The following is a 20,388-nucleotide window of genomic DNA, read 5'->3' as shown; positions in this document are numbered from 1 at the left end:
TGAACTGAAGTCCTGGGCTGCTCGAGGGCAAACCGGGGTCTCTAAAAGAGACCGGCGATCGACGGGTCGCTCTTATAAAGAAAGTGTGTGGGATCTGGGGCCCTTGGGAGAGGCGGATCCGCTGCGGAGTGGGGTCTTGGTGGGAGCAGAGACAGCTTGGGCTGGCTTTAAAGCGGACTCCGTCCTTTTGCCCTTTGCTCTGCGGCCGGCTTCGCCTCCTGCCGGCTCCAGCCTTGGGCTTGGGGGTGCCCAGGAAGGCGGCGGGGAAAAGCGGCGCTGCGCCTTTAACGGGCTCTGCGCGGAGCTCCCGGCAGGAGGCGTGTCTCTCGCTCTAGCTCGCTCGCTCGCCCGCCTGCCTCGGCTCGGCTGCCTCGGCTGCGGCTCTCCAGTGAGCTCGGCGCGCCGCCTCGGCTCCTCAGCCCCAGAGCCCCGTCCAAAGCCAGCTCCGCTGACTTTTCTCCTCCCTGGCCGCCCTGGGCAGCAGCGGACAAGGTAAGGAGATCTCCCCGATCTGCCCTGGGACGCCAAAACATCCACGTCCCGCTTTGTCTGTGGAGCTAGATCTCTGGGCTTAGAGATACTTCACAGACGAATTATTTCATTTTATTGAGGATTGGGACGCGAGGCGCCACAAAAAGAGCGAAGGGGAAGCAGCAGCACCTCGAAGCGATAGGGATGGGCGGATGGATGGATGGGAGGGGGCGGGCGGGCACTTCTGGGCGCTGCCCGGATCTCTCTCCCCAGCACAGCGAGGCAGGCGGGCGAGAAGATAGACGGGGCGAGCAGAAACTCCGACGGAAGGAGCATCTGTCTTCCTTCCTTTTCATCCCGGTGTTTATCTCATTCATCTCTTAAGGCAGTTGGGTCTCCCGCTCTCTCAATGCCAGGCTAAGAGCTCACTTACTTTGCAGCAAGTTCAACGGGAATCAGTAGGGCTCCCAATGAAACGTGGCTAGGAGGACGGAGATGCAACTTTGCCTGCTTGCCTATCCGTCGCCTCCACTCGCGCTTTGGCTAGGGGGTCGCACACTTCTCCCCACCCCCCACCCCGCACTCAAAACTGGTCTTTCGCAACAGCCTGTGGTACCGCGGGAAGCTTCCCGCTGTCTTTTCCTAAGCGGAGAGACTCTCCCTTCGTCCGGAGCTTCGGAGGGGAGTCTCCGAGGTTTCCAAAAACGGAGCTTGAGGCGGTGTGATTCTGCTTCTGCTTCTTTTCCGTGCCCACCCTGATCCGAAAGCTTTTCTTCTCCATAGCAACGACGTGTGTCTGTTTATAATACATCAGATCGCCCAGTTGGAAAGGGGTGGGGGGAAGGAAGCGAGATATACATACACAGAGAGAGACTTGTCATTTTAACCAGGGAGCTTAGGGTGCCATCCGCAGCCCATGGGTACTGTGAATGGCACAACTCCCATTTGCCTAGCCCTGGGGAATGCCTCGGAGTTGCACCCTTTGGTCGTGGAGTCCACAGAGCCATGCTAATTTCAAGGGGGCTTTCTTAAGTCGGTGGGTTGCAGTTTTTTGGGTGTCAAAGAAAAAAAAGATGCCGGTTCTTTTGCCACCCCCGATTCGCAAGTCGATTAAGCCCAAGAGCTTGAAACCGATTCCCAGTCCGAGCTAGCACCCAGCAGCTACGTTGAAGAACTTGAGTGGAAACCAATGGGGACTCGGTTGGCTTCAGTCCAGGCACTTCGCCTTGTCTAGGCTGTATATGTGCCAACCGGCCCCCAGCTGGCTGAGAGCCAGGCATTCCTGTTTAATTGATTTGTAGATCGGGGTTTTAGACTGCCAGGACAACAGTCCTATTCCCCAGCCTCCTCCTGATGATCTAAGAACGAACCGGGACAAGCAAAACCGGCTTCCTTAGTGCAAACTCCCCTTAAAGGCCGAATTGCCCCTTCCCCGAGGAAATCGCCCTTAGACAGAAACGTGCCTTTGTGTAATTAGTAATGGTTGTAAAATGCAATAGAAAAAAAAAATAGAGGGAGGAAAAGAATGAAGGATAAAGGAAAGCTTTTTAAATTCCTTTAAACTTTGTGAAGTGAAAGCCTAGTTGGGGTGGGGGGGGGGGGAAGACATCAGGAGGAGGTGGCGGAGGTGGAGGAGTGATATATGGACCAAATCATAAATGTTTGCATTCGCTGGTTGAAAATATGCTCAGATGTGCACCGCTGTGAAGTCCAAAAAGTGCCTGAACAAGTAAATCTATCATATCCTCGGCTCCTTAATTAGGATGCACGTCTCTTCGGCAGCTAAAAAATTAATTACCACCTTAAAATCCCATTAATCATCGGCGCAGCAGAAACAGGACTGTGATTCTGGGCTCCGCTAATAACCGGCAACCGGGGATCCTCTTGCTTTAGTGGCTGCTGGTGGGAGTGAAGGAGTGGGCCGGGATGTGTTTTCTGAACTGATAACATCAACATTCATTTGAGTGCTTTGGCAAAGGGCGCGCGGGGAGGTGGGGGCAGAGGGAGGCCCAGCTTAGCCTACTATGAGCTTAGCTCAGCAAAGCTGCAAGAGATGTCTGCGCGCGCGCGCGCGCGCACACACACACACACACGGAATGCTGGTCAGGTGTTGCAAAAAACCCACCCGGGCCTTTCTTCAGAACAGCAGGATAAGAAATCTGATGGGAGCTGGCAGAACTAAAAGGCCTGTTTGTTGGAGTAGGGCTGCTTGTAGGGAATAGAAGTTCAAGAGTCAACATTTGTCAAAGGCCCTGTCTAAATTGACTGAGAGCTTTCAAACAGTGAGGGGGAAATTGAATTTTCCAAGGCCCTTCTCCCAATCCCTAGAACCAGATGGTAGACGAAATCACCTTGACCTGCAGCTAGGAAGCCTCTCCGCACCCCCCGCCAAGCTTTCAAATCTCCTTCCAGTAGAAAGAGTATTTTTAAAGAAACCTCATGTAGGGGAAGCAGATTAGTGCATGTACAATTAATGCCAATGAAACTCTTAGCTTATTCAGGAATACTGCATCAGAAGAATTGCTTTATTATCCAGGGCATGCGATTTTAGATTGGTTTCATATTATTCGCCATCCAGCTTTCCGTGCTTGATATATGTATTTTCATTTCCACTTCACCTGCGTTGTGACCTTGGATAGCGAAAAGATGTTCCTGCTAGACAACGTATGGCGAAGAGGTAGAGTAAATCAAGATGCACAACAGGAAATTGAGTATTTAAAGCTCCCCCTCCCCAGCAACTCTCTAGTGGTGAAGGGCGGGGTCTCAGTTAAATAGGTTCCAGGGAACCACTGTCAGAAAAGAGACATATTAACAGGCCAAGTCATAATCAGCTTCCTCGGCGAAATGCCATAAAATCAAAGCTCTTAAACCTTGGGACTATGTTGAGGAAAATGCCAAGGGGGAAACTGTGGGTACTTCTGGTGTGTGTGTGTGTTTAATTAATAATGCACAGTGTTGTTAATAGATAGATGATAGATAGATAGATAGATAGATAGATAGATAGATAGATAGATAGATGTTGGTAAATAAAGACTGAAATGGCAGCTGCAGCCTTACTTAGCAAAGGGCAATGGACATGGTAATTTCCAAAGCTGAAATTAATTATATATTTCAGAAGAGGCCTGACTCCTCAGGGAGCAATTCGAAACCATTACAATCAACCAGCCATTAGCCATTCACATTGGTGGGAGGTGGTTTTCTGCCCTAAATGTGGCCCGTCGATTTTTCTGTACTTTCTAAACAGTTGGTGGACCAAAGACATGCATTGTGGTATAACTGTGCATTGAAGAACAGAGATCGGGAGGGCTGGAGGGTTGTTCTTTTTTTTATAGCACACTGAAAGGAAGTGAGTTATCATAAAATATAGGTAAGACAATCAAAACAGTCGAGGATAATCAAGGCAGAGACTGCATTCAATTATTTGAACTATGCAGTCAGATTGCAGGTTTAAAATATTTTGCTTGTCTCTTTGTTTTGAAGCCTTGGTGGGGGGATAATTTATTTTCCTGTCCAAATGGTACATCATACACGCTGCTATGCATAGATATAAGCACCTCGTTGCCAAATCCATTAAAGGAGTGTGTGGTGCTGTCCGTGGTGCTGAAAAGGAGAGGGACCGTTTCCTCTACTAAATTTCTTCAGTACAAGTTCGGTAGCTGTCCGTGGTGGTGGTGATACCTTTCTGCTTCACAAGCATCAAACAAGGGTTGGAGGCGAAGACGAACGTTGCAAGATTTAAAAAAATTGCAATATCTTATTTCGACGTTTTTCTGGTTGGATGACAATGCGGCAAACCTCCTAAAATGCAGGTGACTGGGAGGAAGAGGTGGGGAAGGAAACAAAATGAACAAAACCTTCCGCTTTAACAAGAGATTCCCTCTCAAGTCTAGTATTAGCTGATATGTAAGCCAAAGGTTACAGTGGAAATGGCAAACGCTTTAAAAATAAAATAAAAGAGCAGCTTTAAATCCTGAGCTTGTATAGTTTTCAGTGATCCAATATCTTCATGTCTAGAGACACCTGATAGGCTTTATATCAGTTCCTTAAAGTATGAAGACACTTCTTAATACTCTCAGAAACTGGGTTGCACACTCTCTTATTCAGTTGATCTTGCTCCAAGTAAAGCAAATGAGCAGCAAATCCAGGCTATCTCAAAGGCACGTTTGCCGGGGAGATATTCCAACTGCACACTGAAGGAGTCGCTAGATATCCTTGTTTTCAGCATTAGGTACTTCTTCCTCCCTGCAAGTGCTCCTGTATAGTCAGATCGTTTGATTGAATTGCCTGCTAGACTGCAGAAGTAGCCATTCATGATACTTGTTTTTGACACAGGAGTTAGATTTCCATCTTAAAAAAACGAACCCAAAAAACCCAGCAATGTTTAGTTATCCCTTAGTAGCAGGTAGGTTTCAGCCGGCACTTTGAAGTAAACGTGTGCAGAGGAATGTCAGTGCCTGTAACAATAGAAAGTTACTCGGATTTGCTATCCATCCTATAGCGCGAGCTTCTGGACAGTCACAGGTCCAAATTAAAATAGATGCATTAAGGCTGCAATTCTCTTCAGACTTCTCTGGGAGTAAGTCCCGGTAGACCAGTGAGTAGGATGGGAAGTAAGAAACAGACTCTATATTTCTTGATACAGTTGGAACTAGAGAACTTGGTCCTAGATCCAATTGCATAAATAGTCAGTTTTCCCGCAGGTATAGGTGTATGCTTCACTTAAATATGATCTCGGTCGTCTTGATTGATAGAATTTTAGACATTCTACTGCATTAAAGTGGGCTAGCCTCCAAACAGAAGATTAATCTCCATTCATTTCTGTATGGCGATAATAGGAATGATCTCCCCCACCCTGTCTCACGTAGTTAGTAGTCTGATTCATGGAAGACTTTCCATTAGGGCTATATAAAATGCGGGCTTCTCCTCTACCAATGTGTTTTAATGACTCCTCAAAGGTTCAAATCCCCCACTTTTAAACTTTTTTAAAAACCTCCCTTCTTGTGTAGAAAATAAGGGAGGGGGAATCTGCCACCATTGACACTAGTGAATAAATATTTTAATGGGTGGTGGTGGTTAAAGCAAAGTGATTGAAACGATAGCTACTTAAGAAGGCAAATATCTTCTGCTCCAGCGAAGGCTACAAACTGCACACCACTTACACTGGCACAAGCCCAGTCCTTATATATCAGTGGTACTACTCGGGAGTAAATAGTTTGGGAACTGGGAAACACAAAGCTTTCATTCCAACAGACTATATATTCCAGTTGTGTTGTAAGTACTGTCCCCCCCCCAAAGGGGAGGCATTTAAAAACTGAGAGCCTTCGCAATGCTATTAGCCAGATATTTTTAAAAATGAGGGACGTCTCGAAAAAATAATCCATATATCATCCACTCATTATTTCTGGGTGCACAGTGTAGGTCCTTCAGCGGAGTATAAATTTTTAATCCTAACAATTCCTGTCCTAACGTAGATGTTTAGTGAGTCGGTTACTATTAAAGGAAATGAGCATTTGATGGGCATAAACAGTAGAAAGTGAATGAGAATGTCCGGACATATGGAAAGAAGAAAAACCTGTTTGTGGATATGTTTTGAAACAATAATAACGTCATCGCCCCCACCCCCAGCTCTTAAACGAAGTGCTGTCTCCCCAGCCAGCCATTCAAAAATTAATACTGCTAGTATCTGTCTCTCTCACCCAAAGGCTGCAATTCTAACTCCACTTACCTGGGAGTAAGCCCTACTGAAATCAGTGGGGATTACTTCTGAGTAGCCATGGTTAGGATTGCAGCATGCAATTTGGTTGTATTGAAACAGGTCCGCAGCCAGTTCAAGACTTTGCCCTTAGTCCCCCTGTAGTCCTGATGGGACTGTGCTGACGGACCGTTGCCCAGACTGGGGGCTTGGGCTTAGAGGAGCCAGCATTGTGAACACCTGGAGATGAACCAGGCACCAACTCAGCCACATTCTTTTTGGGTTTAACTAGGGCTACGAGCCTGGTGCGTGTCAATCTCCTTTCATGGGCGTTCTGCCCAATAACTCCCGGGGCTTCAGATCGGACACCCAGACGGAGTCGCAGACCTCCTTATGCTCCTTTCCCAGAACACGGCTGGAGCTTATTGGAAGAGAACCATCAGAATGTTAGGCACGTCATGCAGCCAAGTTGGAATAATAATAATAATAATAATAATAATAATAATAATAATAATAATAATAATAATTTCCAAGAGGCGATGGGATCGGTTGCATAAGAGGCCCGGGGAAGGCTTGTGTGGCTGGCAGTCTTAAGGCAAGACGAGCTCTCTCGCTTTCTCGCACTTCATCTTGGCTGCGCGTCAGAAGCCGTGCAGCAGTGCAGCAGAAGGGGAGCCCAACGGCCAGGCGAGTGCCCGCCTCTCGCTCGGCAGCGGTTTCGCAAGCTCGGGTTGCCGATTGATTTCTCCCTCTCTCTCTCTCTCCCTCTCCCCCCACCCGCTCCTCGTCTTTCTCTCTCTCCCCCCCCCCCCATCTCTTCTCGCCTGCCTCCTAGGTTCGCCCGACTGGCCACGGCGCCTGCCTATGCCTGCCCGTGTGTGCGCGCTCGGGTGCGCGTGTGTGCGTGTGTGTGTTTGGATTTCTCGAGGATCCTCTCCCCGCCCCGCGCTCAGCCCGACGACCATGGATGTCCCACCATTCCTTGCAGTTGAAGGTTGCTCCTTGGCGCAGTGAATGAAGATCATGCAGGGATTGCTAATGGCTTTGGGAAGCGGAGAGCCTCTCCCCTCGGTGTGACCATGCCGTGATCGCGTCTCCGGGCCAAACACTTCCGCGGCTCCGCAAGCTCGTGGAAACCGACCGCAGCGGCGGGGCTGGTGGCGGCTGCTGGTGGCGGCGGCGGCGCTGCTGGGGGGGACAAAAAGCGGACGCTTGAAGCGAAGGGGGCCAAGAGGAAAAGCGGCGCGTGTGTGCGTAGGAAACACCATGAAGATTATTTCCCCGATTCTAACTCATCCAGTCTTCAGAGGCACCATTCGGCTCCTGCTTTGCTTACTGTGGATTGGATATTCCCAAGGAACCACGCATGTGTTGAGATTCGGTAAGGCGGCTTTCCCTCCCTCCCCCCACCCCCCGTAACGTTTGCTGGCATCTCTATGTTTCCCGAGGATTTTGCCAAGGAAGGAGGGGGCAGGTTGAAAGGAGCGGGGAAACGCGGGTGGGTGGGTGATGGAGCTACTTCCGGGCTAACACGAGTATGTTTTTGTCTCCTCCCGATTGTATTAAGGCGCCAACTCCAGCCTTCGCCTTCGCCTTCTTTTCCCAGCGGCTGCAAAGCAGAGCGCGGTCGCCCCGGTCTCGATAATCCTAGGGAACTGACTAGCACCCGCCCCAACCAAGGCGGGTCTGGGCTGGTCTTAAACCCACCTTGCTTTGTTGCTGCCTCTTTTGGAGTTGCCACAGTGCGGGTGGGAAGCCTCTGGGTCTGGAGGGCCGTTGCTGTGTTCATAGTTGGCATTTGCCACAAATGCAACCCCCATCCTCACCCCGGCAGTCTCTGCCCACAGAGATGCCAAATGCCAGGGCAATGTTGCTGACCACAGCCCTGGAAGGAAGGTCTCTCCGGCGCTGTGTCTCCTTTAACGTTTGTTTACTAGCAGTTAAGGGGCCTTTGAATTAGGAGGGATCAGGCCGTTTGATAACGGAGGAAATTAGGAAAGTGCTTTTCAGGTTCTAGCCCCCACCCCTGACTCCCTCAAATGATCAGCGAACTGGGAGCTGGTAACGATTTCTTCGTTGACTCAGAGAGTGCGATCCACGCACCACACAAGCCAAATGTCCTGCTTTTAAAGAAGCGTGACTGATGCCTACAGGTGCCATCCACATCCCATCCGCTGAGAATGATCTTCGAGCACACCCGTTTACTCGCGAGTAGGTGGCCGCAAGGCGGGTTGTGGATCATGGGGTGAACTTTCTTGCCCTCAACACGCCACTCGTGTTCCATGGGGGTTGGTAGAGTGTTTTCCGAGTGAGTGATTGAAGGATCGTGGCCAAAGGAACTCTCGAAGTTTCAGGAGCGTGCCGGAGGTTCAGATGCCACCACTGAATCTTAGACTTGCTCCCCGACAGCTCTTCTCCTTTATAAGCTGTCCTTTAACCATCTTTGTGGACCCCCAAAATATGGACTGTCAGGGTAGAGGAGAAAGGTGTCCACCAGCCACGCTGCAAGGTTAGGGTGAATCTCCCAGAGCAACGTTGTCCGAGGAAAGTTATTCCAAAGTTAGGCGAGAATTAAAGCAGACAAAGAGCAGGAAGCAGCGAACCTTGCAGGTGTTTACGACCCAGTCCTAGAGAGTGTGTAATCCCACTGAAGCCAATGTTGAACTGAACAGTTCTGGATTTCATGCCGTGTGGCGTTTGACCAAAGTACTAGTGAGATATGGATGAGGCTTGGGGCAGGGGAGGGTGGCGAGAGTGTGGGGAGTTGCTGTCCCAAGCGAGAGGCGTCCTTAATTTCCCATAGAAGCAATCCTTCTCTCCAACCACCATTAAACATTTCCACTCCGGTGGAGTCCCTAGGGACTCTTTGGTTTCGCTTGTTTAAAACCGGAGGAAATAAATCTGGGTGTCGTAAGAGAGGTCGGTCCTGATTCCAAAAGCAGCGGGTTGGTATTGATCAGCTGTGCTGGATTCTGAGCCCCCCCCCAGTGATTCTTAAAGCACGTTGCTCTTAGCAACCATCTTCAGGAATGCCTGGATTCCTTTGAATAAAGCTCAAGATGGTGGGGGGGGTTGAACTTCAGGGAAGTCTGACCTGTAGCTCGTTGAAAGCAGCGGGGAGCTGTCTGTTGTTTGTGACAGGAGGCACGAGTCCCTGGTTATGACCGAACGGTGGGATCCGCTGGGCTGTGAGAGTCAAGGCGCTATTCCTCGCCTTTCCCAAAAGATGCTTTCCGAGTGAATGGAAGGTGCCTTGCCCGGGAATTCCCCCCCCGGTGCTAGTTTGTTCCAATGAAACATTGACTTAGAAGAACGTTGTTGATCGATCAGACAGTAGAGGTGACGCCCCCTCTTTCTAAAGGCACACGTAGATTCTGGGCACCTATCAATCCCTCTAGAGTTTAGACAGCAAGGAATATACTACTTCCAAAGTAACAGCCCAATTGTGCACTGACATACTTGGATTAGAACCATGTAATCCCACTGAGTCAAATGTGTGTGTGTGTCTGAAATCAGTTTAAATCCCATTGCTTCATTTTAACAGGATTGTGGAACAGGTTGGTACTCTCACTTCCCAAACTATTTTCTGCTACCTCCAAAAAACAATCTGCTAGGACTGAAGACCGCATGTAGGTTTTGAATCGCAGAGTTTATCGTTCGTCCCGTCCTCCGTCCCCCCTGCCAGCTAAGCAGTTACATTTTATTGGAGGGAGGGAGCAAAGGTTGCGTGAGATGCGAGGCCTTTGATTGCCAGCTGTGTCCATCGCCTAATGTTGCCAGGAAATGCCTGATGGCTTTTATCGAGGCATTCCAGTGTGTGTTGGGAGTGGTATGCCTGTAGAGGCATAACTCGGAGAGATGATGGAAAACAGAAATAATTGGGGGTTAGCTGAGCGACAAGGAGCTGGATTCTGAGACCCTCAACCGCTGTTGTACCGGCTCCCGCTTTCTATCTCCTCTCAAGAACCAGCAAAAAAACCCGCACCCTCTTCACCTCTAGCTACAGTGATTGGCATTTCCCGCGGGGTATCCGTCCCTTTCCGTATTGCCTCTTTTACGCGCGAAAGTTTAGGTGGATCGCAGTCTGTGAGAAGCTGTTGCTACCTGGTAATTAACGCTCCATCAGAGGCGTTCAACTATTCGGGCCCAGCAAGGTCAAGCGATACAATGGAAGACCCTGCCTGGGTCTCTGCCTCCGTTTTCTGGAGCTCATTATGATGGCACAACAAGCAAACGGCCAAGTTTGTGGCGGGCGGCCTCTGCACAAATGTATTATCTATTCTAGCGACACGCAGGCAAGTTTCTTGCTTTACAATCTGCCTGAAGGGAGAGAGACCTTAAAAAAGGGCTTCAATGGAGATTCCTGGGCTATTGGGTTCTGGACTTTGCACAGTGAGAGGAGAGGCCGATAAGAGGGTCATTGCAGGAGCATTGCTGCAGATTTCGGTGAAAATCTCGCATTGGCGCTCCCTGTGTTAAACAAATAAGGTGGAAATCGGAAGCAAAGATTTTTATTTTTATTGAGACGGATGCAGAAATGTTCTGTTGGGGCATAGCTATAGGGGGCCTGCGTACCCGTATCTCAAAGGACTTTCACTGATTTTATAAATCTAGGCTTTTGGAAGGTATTTTCCTTCCACAGTGTGCTAGGGAATACATTTACTTAACATTGATCTGTCCAATAATTACTCATCACAGAAGGACGCTTAGTGAGGAGCTCCACTGCCTTGAACACTCTAGGATATCGTTTCAGTACCACGGTCAGTTCCCGGAGTTTCTGATCGTCCTGGTCTGTGCTCTCTTTTGATCACCTCGCTATGGAAAGGTTGTTTTCTTCACCCAGCTTCTTGTTATGTGGATTTGCAGTTCTGCAAGCTGTATATCTTAATGAATTCTATATTCTTGAGTCTTTGGTCCATAGTAGTTTAACTTCTGGAAGAAATTTCCTTTTGAAATCAGTGGGACGCCAAACCTAAACACATATTTACTTTCTTCCAGGTAACTATTGTTTACATTCTGCCTGCTGGTTTGATTAGAAGGATCCAATGGGCTCTTTGCTTCACTCAGGTCCCCAAATCAAATGAGCTTCACAGGGTGCAAGCAAGACTTGCACTTCCATCTTAAAAGCATATCTTAAAACTTGAGCTGCCTCTTGATTAGTGACAACATAATTCATCGTGTACATTTTATTCCATTGGAAAAATGTTTAAATTTGCCTGCATTCACATATGAGTAAAGCAATAGCTCTGAGGAATATAGGAAACTGTGGGTTTTTTTTTTTTTTGCTTTTGGAAGATGTATCAGTGTTGCTGTAGCCACCATCTTGGAACAGGCATACTGTCTTTAGTGTGTGAGAGAAGAGTGAATGATCCTTTTAAGATTGAGCTTTCCACCTACAACTTTCATAGATCTATCTATCTATTTTTTAAAAAAATCTCTCTCCTGTTCCTCCTGATTAATAGGATGAAATATTTTTAGTTTATGAAAAACTTTTTAAACTATTAATTTAATGAATTAATTGATTAATCATTGCCCTAAAGGAAAAGGTTAAGGGACCTCTGACCATTAGATCCAGTCATGAATGACTTTGGGGTTGCGGCGCTCATCTCGCTTTACTGGCCAAGGCAGCCGGCGTACAGCTTCCGGGTCATGTGGCCGGCATGACTAAGCCACTTCTGGCAAACCAGAGCAGCACACGGAAACGCCATTTACCTTCCTGCCGGAGTGGTACCTATTTATCTACTTGCACTTTGATGTGCTTTTGAACTGCTAGGTTGGCAGGAGCAGGGACCGAGCAACGGGAGCTCACCCCGTCACGGGGATTCGAACTGAAGGGGTGAAGGGGCATATTACAATATTGTTCTATTTATCCCAAAAGGGGAGGTTTTTCTACACCAGCCAGAAGGACAGGGTTTTTTCAGTTGCTTAGATGTTACAGTGAAAATAGGCCTATCTCAGGAATGTCTAGGCCTAGGCGGGTGAGAGATAAGAGCAAGGCTAGATGGATGTTTCATTCTGGCCCCAGACAGGGGGAGACTGAAGACAAGGAGGCGAGTTGAAAGGAAGGAGTAAGTAATGCAGGAGACAAAGTCCCATTTTATTGCCACTAGTATAAATCACATGTTTTACATTTGAACACGTGTTGAGGTTCATGGCGTGGAGAGGCTGGTGCAGGAAGGAAAGGGGGGCAAGCCCATGTAAGGACATAGGAAGTTGCCATAACTTTCGGTTTACAAGAGATCAGGTGGTATTCTATTCTGCAAATCTGTATAAAAGGGGCACACCCTGACTAGGGGGTCAGATTGCAAACTTATTGCTCTGTACCTTTGTTTGGCATATGCACTTCAAATAAAAATCCTGTTAGTAACCTGCAAGGATGTTTTGCAGCTTTGTGTGAATCTGTGCTTCAGGGACCCAAGAGCAGATATGTGTGGTCCTTCAGAACCACCGACCTTCTGATCAGCAAGACCTAGGCTCTGTGGTTTAGACCACAGCATTGCCCTACTTAACAGTAAATCTCACTGTTCCCACTGGTAAGAGTGATTAGAACAGTTACTTCAGTAATCAGTCTGCTGCAGGGGTTTGGCATACCTTTGGGCCTGTGGGCACATTGGCAAACTGAGGAATCTATCACAGGCACTCTTCAACGAAGCATGCACCACAACCAATTTGATTGACTACTGGAGAATGCTTGTTTCAAGCTTAATTGAAGCAGGGCCAGGGGCAGGGGCAGGGCATCCTGTGGGCACCAGGGAAGGTCTCTGGGGGCCCATGTGGATGGATCATGGTCTATTGTGTGTAAAAAATTTGAAACAGGTCAGAGGGGCAGTGCAAACACCACTGCTTCATACAGGAAAATCAAACAGTTTCCAATAAGGATATGTAATAACTGAAAAGGACACCTAGTATCTCCTTGGAGTACTGCCTGTTTCTTATTTGGTGTACACACAATCACATTTTTAGATCTCGCTTTGGCATTTTCTATTATACCACAGTATTTAAGGATGTCCTTATACCTAGCACATGTCAAATGGCCCTCAAGGATAGCTTACAAAGAATAATGGATTAATCAATACTTGAAAGCATGGCATAGAGTAGAGCAGTCAAACAGGAGCCCTTGCTGTAATATTGCCCTCTGAGAGTACTGTTATTGGGGAGCAGAGTCCTCTTGCACTTATGTCCTGCTTGTAGGCTTCTCACAGGCACCTGGTTGGCTATCCTGGTTGGTTGGATATTAAGCTAGTTGGGCCATTGGCTTGGTCCAGAAGGTTCCTCTCATGTTATTGTGAGTATACTTATGTGGAGACTGAGCCCTTTGATGGTGTGGAGCAGAAACTGGGGGAAGGAGAAAGCCTTTCTCCACCCCAGCAAGCTAACCAATCAGGTTTCTTTATTCCTGAGGAGACCTTTTCCTGCCCTTCCCTAGGAGCTGCAGCTTTTTCCAACTGAATGACTGAATGACTACTCTATGTGTTAAGCTCAATCAAATTTCTTCAGAACCTAGTAGCAAGTTGTTGTCATGCAGCCATACTATTAATTTTCTAAAATACAAACTGCATACAAGGAGATAAACAATTCATGCTATTCTGTAGTATGAGGTTACCATGCTGGGGATATTCATTGGGCCTTTCTGTCTGCTTTTTGTAAATATATGCAAAAAATTAAGGGTAGCCTAAAGATCAGAGGAGTGTGAAGCCTTGTAATTTTTTTAGCACAAGGACTTCATAACCTTCAATTCCATGCTGGTTGTGACTTATGCATTCTCTTTACTCTGAAGAAGCCTTGAGATCCAGTTGAGACCTCAGATGTAGCCTTTAGGGATTCAGCTAGTTAACATTACTCTAATCCGAATGCTAATTATCTTTGAATGCATACTATATTTAAGACTTGAAGATGCAGTTTGCTGGAAAATTTCCCCACACCCAGCCTACAGTCCTCAGACTCATGATTCCTACTGCCTTCAATGGGAGTCAGAATAAGTGATATATAGATTGCAGACACAAAATGTTGTATGGCATCTTTATGTTTTCTAATCCCTCATCTTCATCCTTCTTTGAATGGCATAATATTGGCAACTGAAGGCCATTTTTCTTGTCAAAAAGAGACAGTAGGACTTTGTATCATGTGTGGTTTCTCAGGGTCTTGAGATGCATGTTTGTATCAAGAGTGTTTTACTAAACTCTGATCCTAGTCAGGTCCCTAGAGTCAAATTTCTACTTTAATTTATTATACTTTCTGGAAAATAATGGTACAGACACAGTCCTTTTGAGTAAGAAAGTAAAAAGCAAAGGAAGAAAGGACATCACCATTTTTGCTCACCACTTTTTGTTGCTTAGGTGTCCCTTCAACATTATGCAGTTTCTGGCTTTGTATCTACAGGGGTGCCCTTTAAGTGTTCAGGTTGGGAAATGGGGAGAGGAAAGACAAGCTCCATGCCATCTCCATGTTTTATGGTGTTATTGCTTAGGAGCACTCATATCCCTGGGTATGTCTTAGCCACCATCAAAAATACTCTTTAAACACCCATCTTTAATTTTAAATATATCCATGAGAAGGCTTTTGAATCTTGCTGTTTAATTGCTTTTCTCACCCCTGCCACTCTGCTGAAACTTAAAATGGTACTCCTGAATATCTGGTCTGAGATACACGAACAAATTCTGTCAATGTTTCATCCCATTTGGCTGTATCAGCCAAAGAAGGACATACTTGCTCTTGCAGAACTATAAAATGAGGAGCTATAATTAGTAAGGTGGAAACAATTAGAACACTAAGAGATACAGCCCCCAAGCTAGACATTTTGGACTACAACTCCCATCAGCCCCAGCATAATGGCCTGGGATGATGGGAGTTGGAGGCAGATCCACACCACACACTTAAATCACATTCAATGCACATTTGACCATATTACTTCCCCCAAAGAATCCTGGGAAGTGTAGTTTCACTCTCATAGAACTGTAATTCCCAGTTACCAGGACTCTTTGGGGATAACCATGTCCTTTAAACTCACGGAGAAGAGGACTACTGATGACTGCTAGCCATGATGGCTCTCCTCTGCTTCCTCAGTTGGAGGTGACAGTACTTCTGAATACCTGGAAACCACAGGAAGGGAGAGTGCTCATGTGCTCAAATCCAGAATTACTGGTTTCCTGCAGACATCTTGTTAGCCATTGTGAGAACAAGATGCTGGAGCAGGTGGGCCATTGGCCTGTCCCAGCAAGCTATTCTTATGTTCTTAAACATATGTTGAATGTGCTTTAAAAGAATAGTGTAGAATTGCCCGTAGTCAAAAGCAGGGCAGTCCAACACTTGGCTCTCAAGGCCTTTCTCAGTGACCCTTGACAACATTTTATCTCCCCCCCCACCCCCGCCAACCGCATCCCTCATACTGCCTTCCCAAAGGAGGCACTGGCTTTGGGAAGGAGGCATGAGGGCTCTAACAGGGTCCTAGGGTCCTCCTTCCCAAATCCTAGTTAGTGCTTTCCCAGCTTTGGGAAGGAGTTAGGAGAGTTTTAGAAGCCATTGCCTTGTGCCTCCTTCCCAAAACCTCACTTAGGGGGCCTCACTCTGGGAAGGCAACATGAGAGCGGGGCATGAAATTTTGGCCTTACTACCCCTGCACACACAACAAGGCAGTGTGTGGCACATGGGTTCTGTGTCAAAGTACTCTTGCAGTCCACTTGGTATGAAAAGTTGGACCACTCTAGGAGTATCTGGGTGGGAAAGGCTTAGTAAAACCTTGAGTGACCTCTGGTGGCAGCAGCTAAGTGAAGACTCTTTGGAGACAAAGAGAGAACAATGACATTCCTGTGATTTAATTCCAGTTTTAGTGATGGTGAGCTGTAAGTGTTAAATATATGCCTGTTGCTTTCTTCAGGTTGTGTAAAAGCAATCAGGGATGAAAATGGCTATGCAGACAGCCTGAATTAAATTTCACCTTCTATTCCTAGCTTCCCATGATGGGAAGTAAAGCACAGCTAGGGCTTTTGCATGGAATGGTCCACTAATGCTCTTACTAATGGAGATTTAATGATAGGGTATTGACAGCTGGATGATTGTTTTTGCAAGGCCATTATTATAGTAACAGGGGGCCAAAAAGGAGGGCATTGAGACAATCCATGTCTTTTTCAGGGTCTCTTTCTGTGCTGGAATTGTGTCTTTTACTTGACTGTGCCCACAGCAGGCAGTGCTCTTTCCAACTGATTACTCTCTTTCTGGGAAAAAATATATTCTTTGCTGCTCCTTCAGTCAGTCGTCCAAGTAGGAAAGTAAAGTCAAACTGAATTATGCATTAATGCATTGAACTTGGAGAGATCACCACGACTTTCCCGTTTTTCTGCAGGTGCTTAAACTGTGCTGGAGGATATTTGTATGGCAAGAGAGTAGCTCTGAGATTTTCAGAGAGATGTGAAAGAGCCTGGGTAGTTTTGCAGCCTCTATGGAACTGAGAGTGAGGGTATTTTCTTCCCTGCTTGTTTATTTGTTTATTGGGAGCTGGGGGGAAAAGTTCACTTGCTAAGGGCAAGAGGCCTTCTGTGTGCATTAACTAGGTATTTAAACTCAGTCTTCAGCAGGAACACCCAAAAAAAGAGGGGGGGAAATCTTTAGAGGAAAGCTAAGGTTAAGAGTCTCTCGAAGGAAGGAAGGAATGCACAGCATTGTTATTGACTGATCCAGATTAAAGAGCAGAGAGGAAGATTTCAATTTGATAACGTCACAGCCCTCCCTGTTTTTCTTTGGCGCTTGTGCCGACAATTTTGTAAGGTAATTAAATTGGCTGATTGAAGTCACAGTGGTCATGGCGTGATAAAGACCATTTGGATTTAATGGAATTTAAAAACAACGGTGCGCAGCACACAACTCTTACCGAACAAGAATTTTAATGACCCATTCAGGGTGCTGACTAAATAGAATGTCCTGGACAAGTTTAATTGAAAGGGCAAACCCGATTAGGTGTATGCAGTCTTTATGGCCGGAGATAGGGGAATTAAAATTATCCTTTTTAAAAGACTCATTAATGCATTATCAAGATTTAAGGCCAGTCAAGTAAGCTTTCTTCTATGGGGTAATCTTTGGAGGTTCCCCCGGGCCTTACCACTCCACATTTAAAGCCAAGCAACTTGTGTAAGGATGTCCTATTGATCAGAAATATAAGACAGATTTTGTTGTTGCTGTTCGTTATTGGCTGCTTTTGGTTTGTGGAAATCACGGAGAGTTCAATTAACGCTATCAATATAAATTTGAGTGGTGAGTAATGTGCTCTCTGCTAGTGGAGATAAGGAATTTGCAAATAGATTTATTTGGTGGATTCCAAGCTTGAAAGATTTCCCATTTTACACTCTGCTTTAGTTCTCTGCAAAACTGCTCTCCCTCCCATCACCCGCAATAACCTAGAGAACCCTTTTTTCCTCTGTGGTTTAATCTTCCCTGCCCTAAAATATCTCACAAAGGAGGTATTGCTAGATGCTCCATCAATGACGCAAAAATAAAATAAGGTAAACTGAGGAGCCTGCTGTTTCCATTCTCATCCATTTTCAAGACTGTATGCAATCCCATTAAAGATGTGATGCTGTCCCACATGCTGGGAGATTAGAGGAAATGCCATGCATATCATTATGTAGTCACACTTCCATAACTGGGGGATAAAAAGGCCAGCCAGTTAAAGTGGGGTCATCATTCTGTGCCTCCCAAAGTACATGGATCTTCCTAATTTCGCCATCATCAGAATGTAGCTACATGGCCATGCATGGAGCTAAGTGATGATGGAATAGCATATCTGTGCCCTAATGTAGAATATTATATGGAATCTAATATTTTTGAGCACCATGTGATAACGCTGGATGAGATATATAACATGATGATTCTTGTATATGCTTCTAAATGAGTTACATGAGGAAAGGCAGCCCATGTATTTTATTGGGGTGGTAGCAAACTTCTGAGCTTCAAAATTATGCAGAAGTAAACAATCTTCCAAGTCCAGGGCTTTGCTGCTCAGCACAAAAATACTTGGGGTATTTGCCTAGTTGACTATGGGTTGGCGCCATTTTATTCTTGCTCTAAACACTTAAGCCTCCATACACCTTCTGCGTAGCCAGAAACTAATCTTCCAATTTGTTAAATGGTAAGCAATTTCAATAGAAGGCATCGCCTCATTTGCTCTGTGTTTCTCATTCTGTTGAATTGGACTCCAGTGATACAAAGTTTGCTAAGTAGAGACAATAAGGGACAATTGCTTGATTTTCAAATGGTTGATCTATTCAACACCTATGAGTGCACTTTACCAAAGATGAGTGCCTGTGCACAGCTTTAAAGACAGGGGGAAAAAGTAGGAGGATATAAGAACGTAGAGGAAAATTCTCACTTGCTGTGAGGGCAGGGGCTGGGACACTGGGACCTTCCAGATGTTGTTGGATGACATTATCTCTGGCCATTACCCATGAGAGCTGGGAGTCCAATATCTGGAGGGGCATGGGCTCCCCATCCCTGATTTAGAGATGGGAATCCAGAGAGAGAGAGAGAGAGAGAGAGAGAGAGAGAGAGAGAGAGAGAGAGAGAGAGTTTGGTCTAAGCAAGCAAATGAAAGTGATTCCATTATCTCTCTTTTCTTGCTACTTTTTGGGTTGTTGGCTTCTGGTAGACTTTGCTTGGGGGTGGGAGAAGTCAAGAGGTAGTTTATTTTATTCATTTATTGTATTTATATCCCACTTTCTTCTCCAAGTGGCTCAAGGTGGCCTACATCAGTGTTTCCCCAACTTGGCTCTACAGCTGTTTTTGGACTACAAATCCATCTTCCCTAGCTAGCAGAACCAGTGGTCAGGGATGATGGGGATTGTCATTCAAAACAGCTGGAGATGCAAGTTGGGGAAACACTCTTCTCCTCACCCCCTTATTTAATCCCCACAAGAACGCTGCGAGGTAGGGTAGGCTGAGAGGCAGTGACTGGCCCAAGGTCATGTAGTGAGCTTCATGGCCAAAGAGAGATTTAAACCCTGGTCTCCCAGGTCCTAGTCTGACACTCAAAGCACTATACCCCACTAGTGTTGGGAGGGCAATAGAAGCCCCTCACACCTATCTCAGTCATGCTACTTGAAATCCTTTAAATAGAGATGCTGTGTTTGTGGGGAGGGGAATGGGGTTGAACCTCAAACCATACGTGTTTTGCCATAGCTCCTTCATGCACAGCAATCAGTCACAATCAAAATTCCATTAACTCTGGTCTAATTGGTTTGATCTATTTTGGGCAAAATGTTGAGGCAGTAAATGTTCCTCACCTATCTTAGAAAATCACCTGAAGCAAGTTTTGGCAACATTTCTGAATTAATCATTCAGGATTTAATTTCTGAAATTTGCTTGTAACAAATGTTAAAATAACAGTATTACAGGGAGCCAGTGTGATGGCTTGAGTATTGGGTTAGGACCTGGTGAACTAGGGGTCAGTCACGGTCTCTCAGTCTAACCTACCTAAACAGTGTTGTTTGGAGAATAAAATGGTGATGGGGGGGGGGAGGCAGAACCATATGTACACCATTTTGAACTCCTTGGAGAAAAGATGAGGTATAAATGTAATAATAAATAATGTTTACCTAGAAGTAAGTTCTACTGAAAACATCCTAACTAACAAGGGAACCTGCACTATCACCAATGTTACTAATATTTTGCATTCCAAGTCCACCAGAGAATTAGCATTAGAAATGGAAAACTATAGTATCACTAAAATGCCAGCATTTTGAATAAGATGTAGCTTTCAAAACATAGAAACATAGAAATGGAAAACACCCAAGCATACAAATATCAGCTATCACTTGATTTCTGTACCCTTTGTTATCGTACACTTGATAACTCATGGCGGGATGTGCAAACTAGCTCAACTGAAAAGCACTGTATGTGTGATTGTATAAAAGTTATTTTGGAACTAGGGTGACCTCAAAGTTTAGGACTCCCTCCATCTCTCCCCCTCTCCTTTTGCAGAGCCACAGTATCACTAAAATGCCAGCATTTTGAATAAGATGTAGCTTTCAAAACATAGAAACATAGAAATGGAAAACACCCAAGCATACAAATATCAGCTATCACTTGATTTCTGTACCCTTTGTTATCGTACACTTGATAACTCATGGCGGGATGTGCAAACTAGCTCAACTGAAAAGCACTGTATGTGTGATTGTATAAAAGTTATTTTGGAACTAGGGTGACCCATTCAGAGAGGCAACTCACTGTTGGATGTTATA

General features: G+C 46.0%; 1 protein-coding gene across 4 annotated transcripts in view; it reads left to right on the top strand.

Moving 5' to 3' along the window:
- The first annotated feature begins 268 nt into the window (after window positions 1-268).
- The window catches only part of GRIK2 (glutamate ionotropic receptor kainate type subunit 2), a 436,288-nt gene continuing 416,168 nt past the window's right edge, over window positions 269-20,388 (top strand). For 2 of the 4 annotated variants that reach the window (XM_081904608.1, XM_081904610.1), the window contains exons 1-2: window positions 285-492; window positions 6,999-7,544. In XM_081904608.1, coding sequence (XP_081760734.1) covers window positions 7,430-7,544 — 115 coding nt within the window. In that variant the 5' untranslated portion in view covers window positions 285-492; window positions 6,999-7,429. Of the gene's footprint in view, window positions 493-6,998; window positions 7,545-20,388 lie in introns of all 4 variants that reach the window. The other 2 variants (XM_081904611.1, XM_081904609.1) reach the window with 2 other exon arrangements.

Source organism: Podarcis melisellensis (genome assembly GCF_964234715.1).
Source record: "Podarcis melisellensis genome assembly, chromosome: 3".
Taxonomy (NCBI): Eukaryota; Metazoa; Chordata; class Lepidosauria; order Squamata; family Lacertidae; genus Podarcis; species Podarcis melisellensis.
This window is presented reverse-complemented; position numbering and strand designations above follow the sequence as displayed.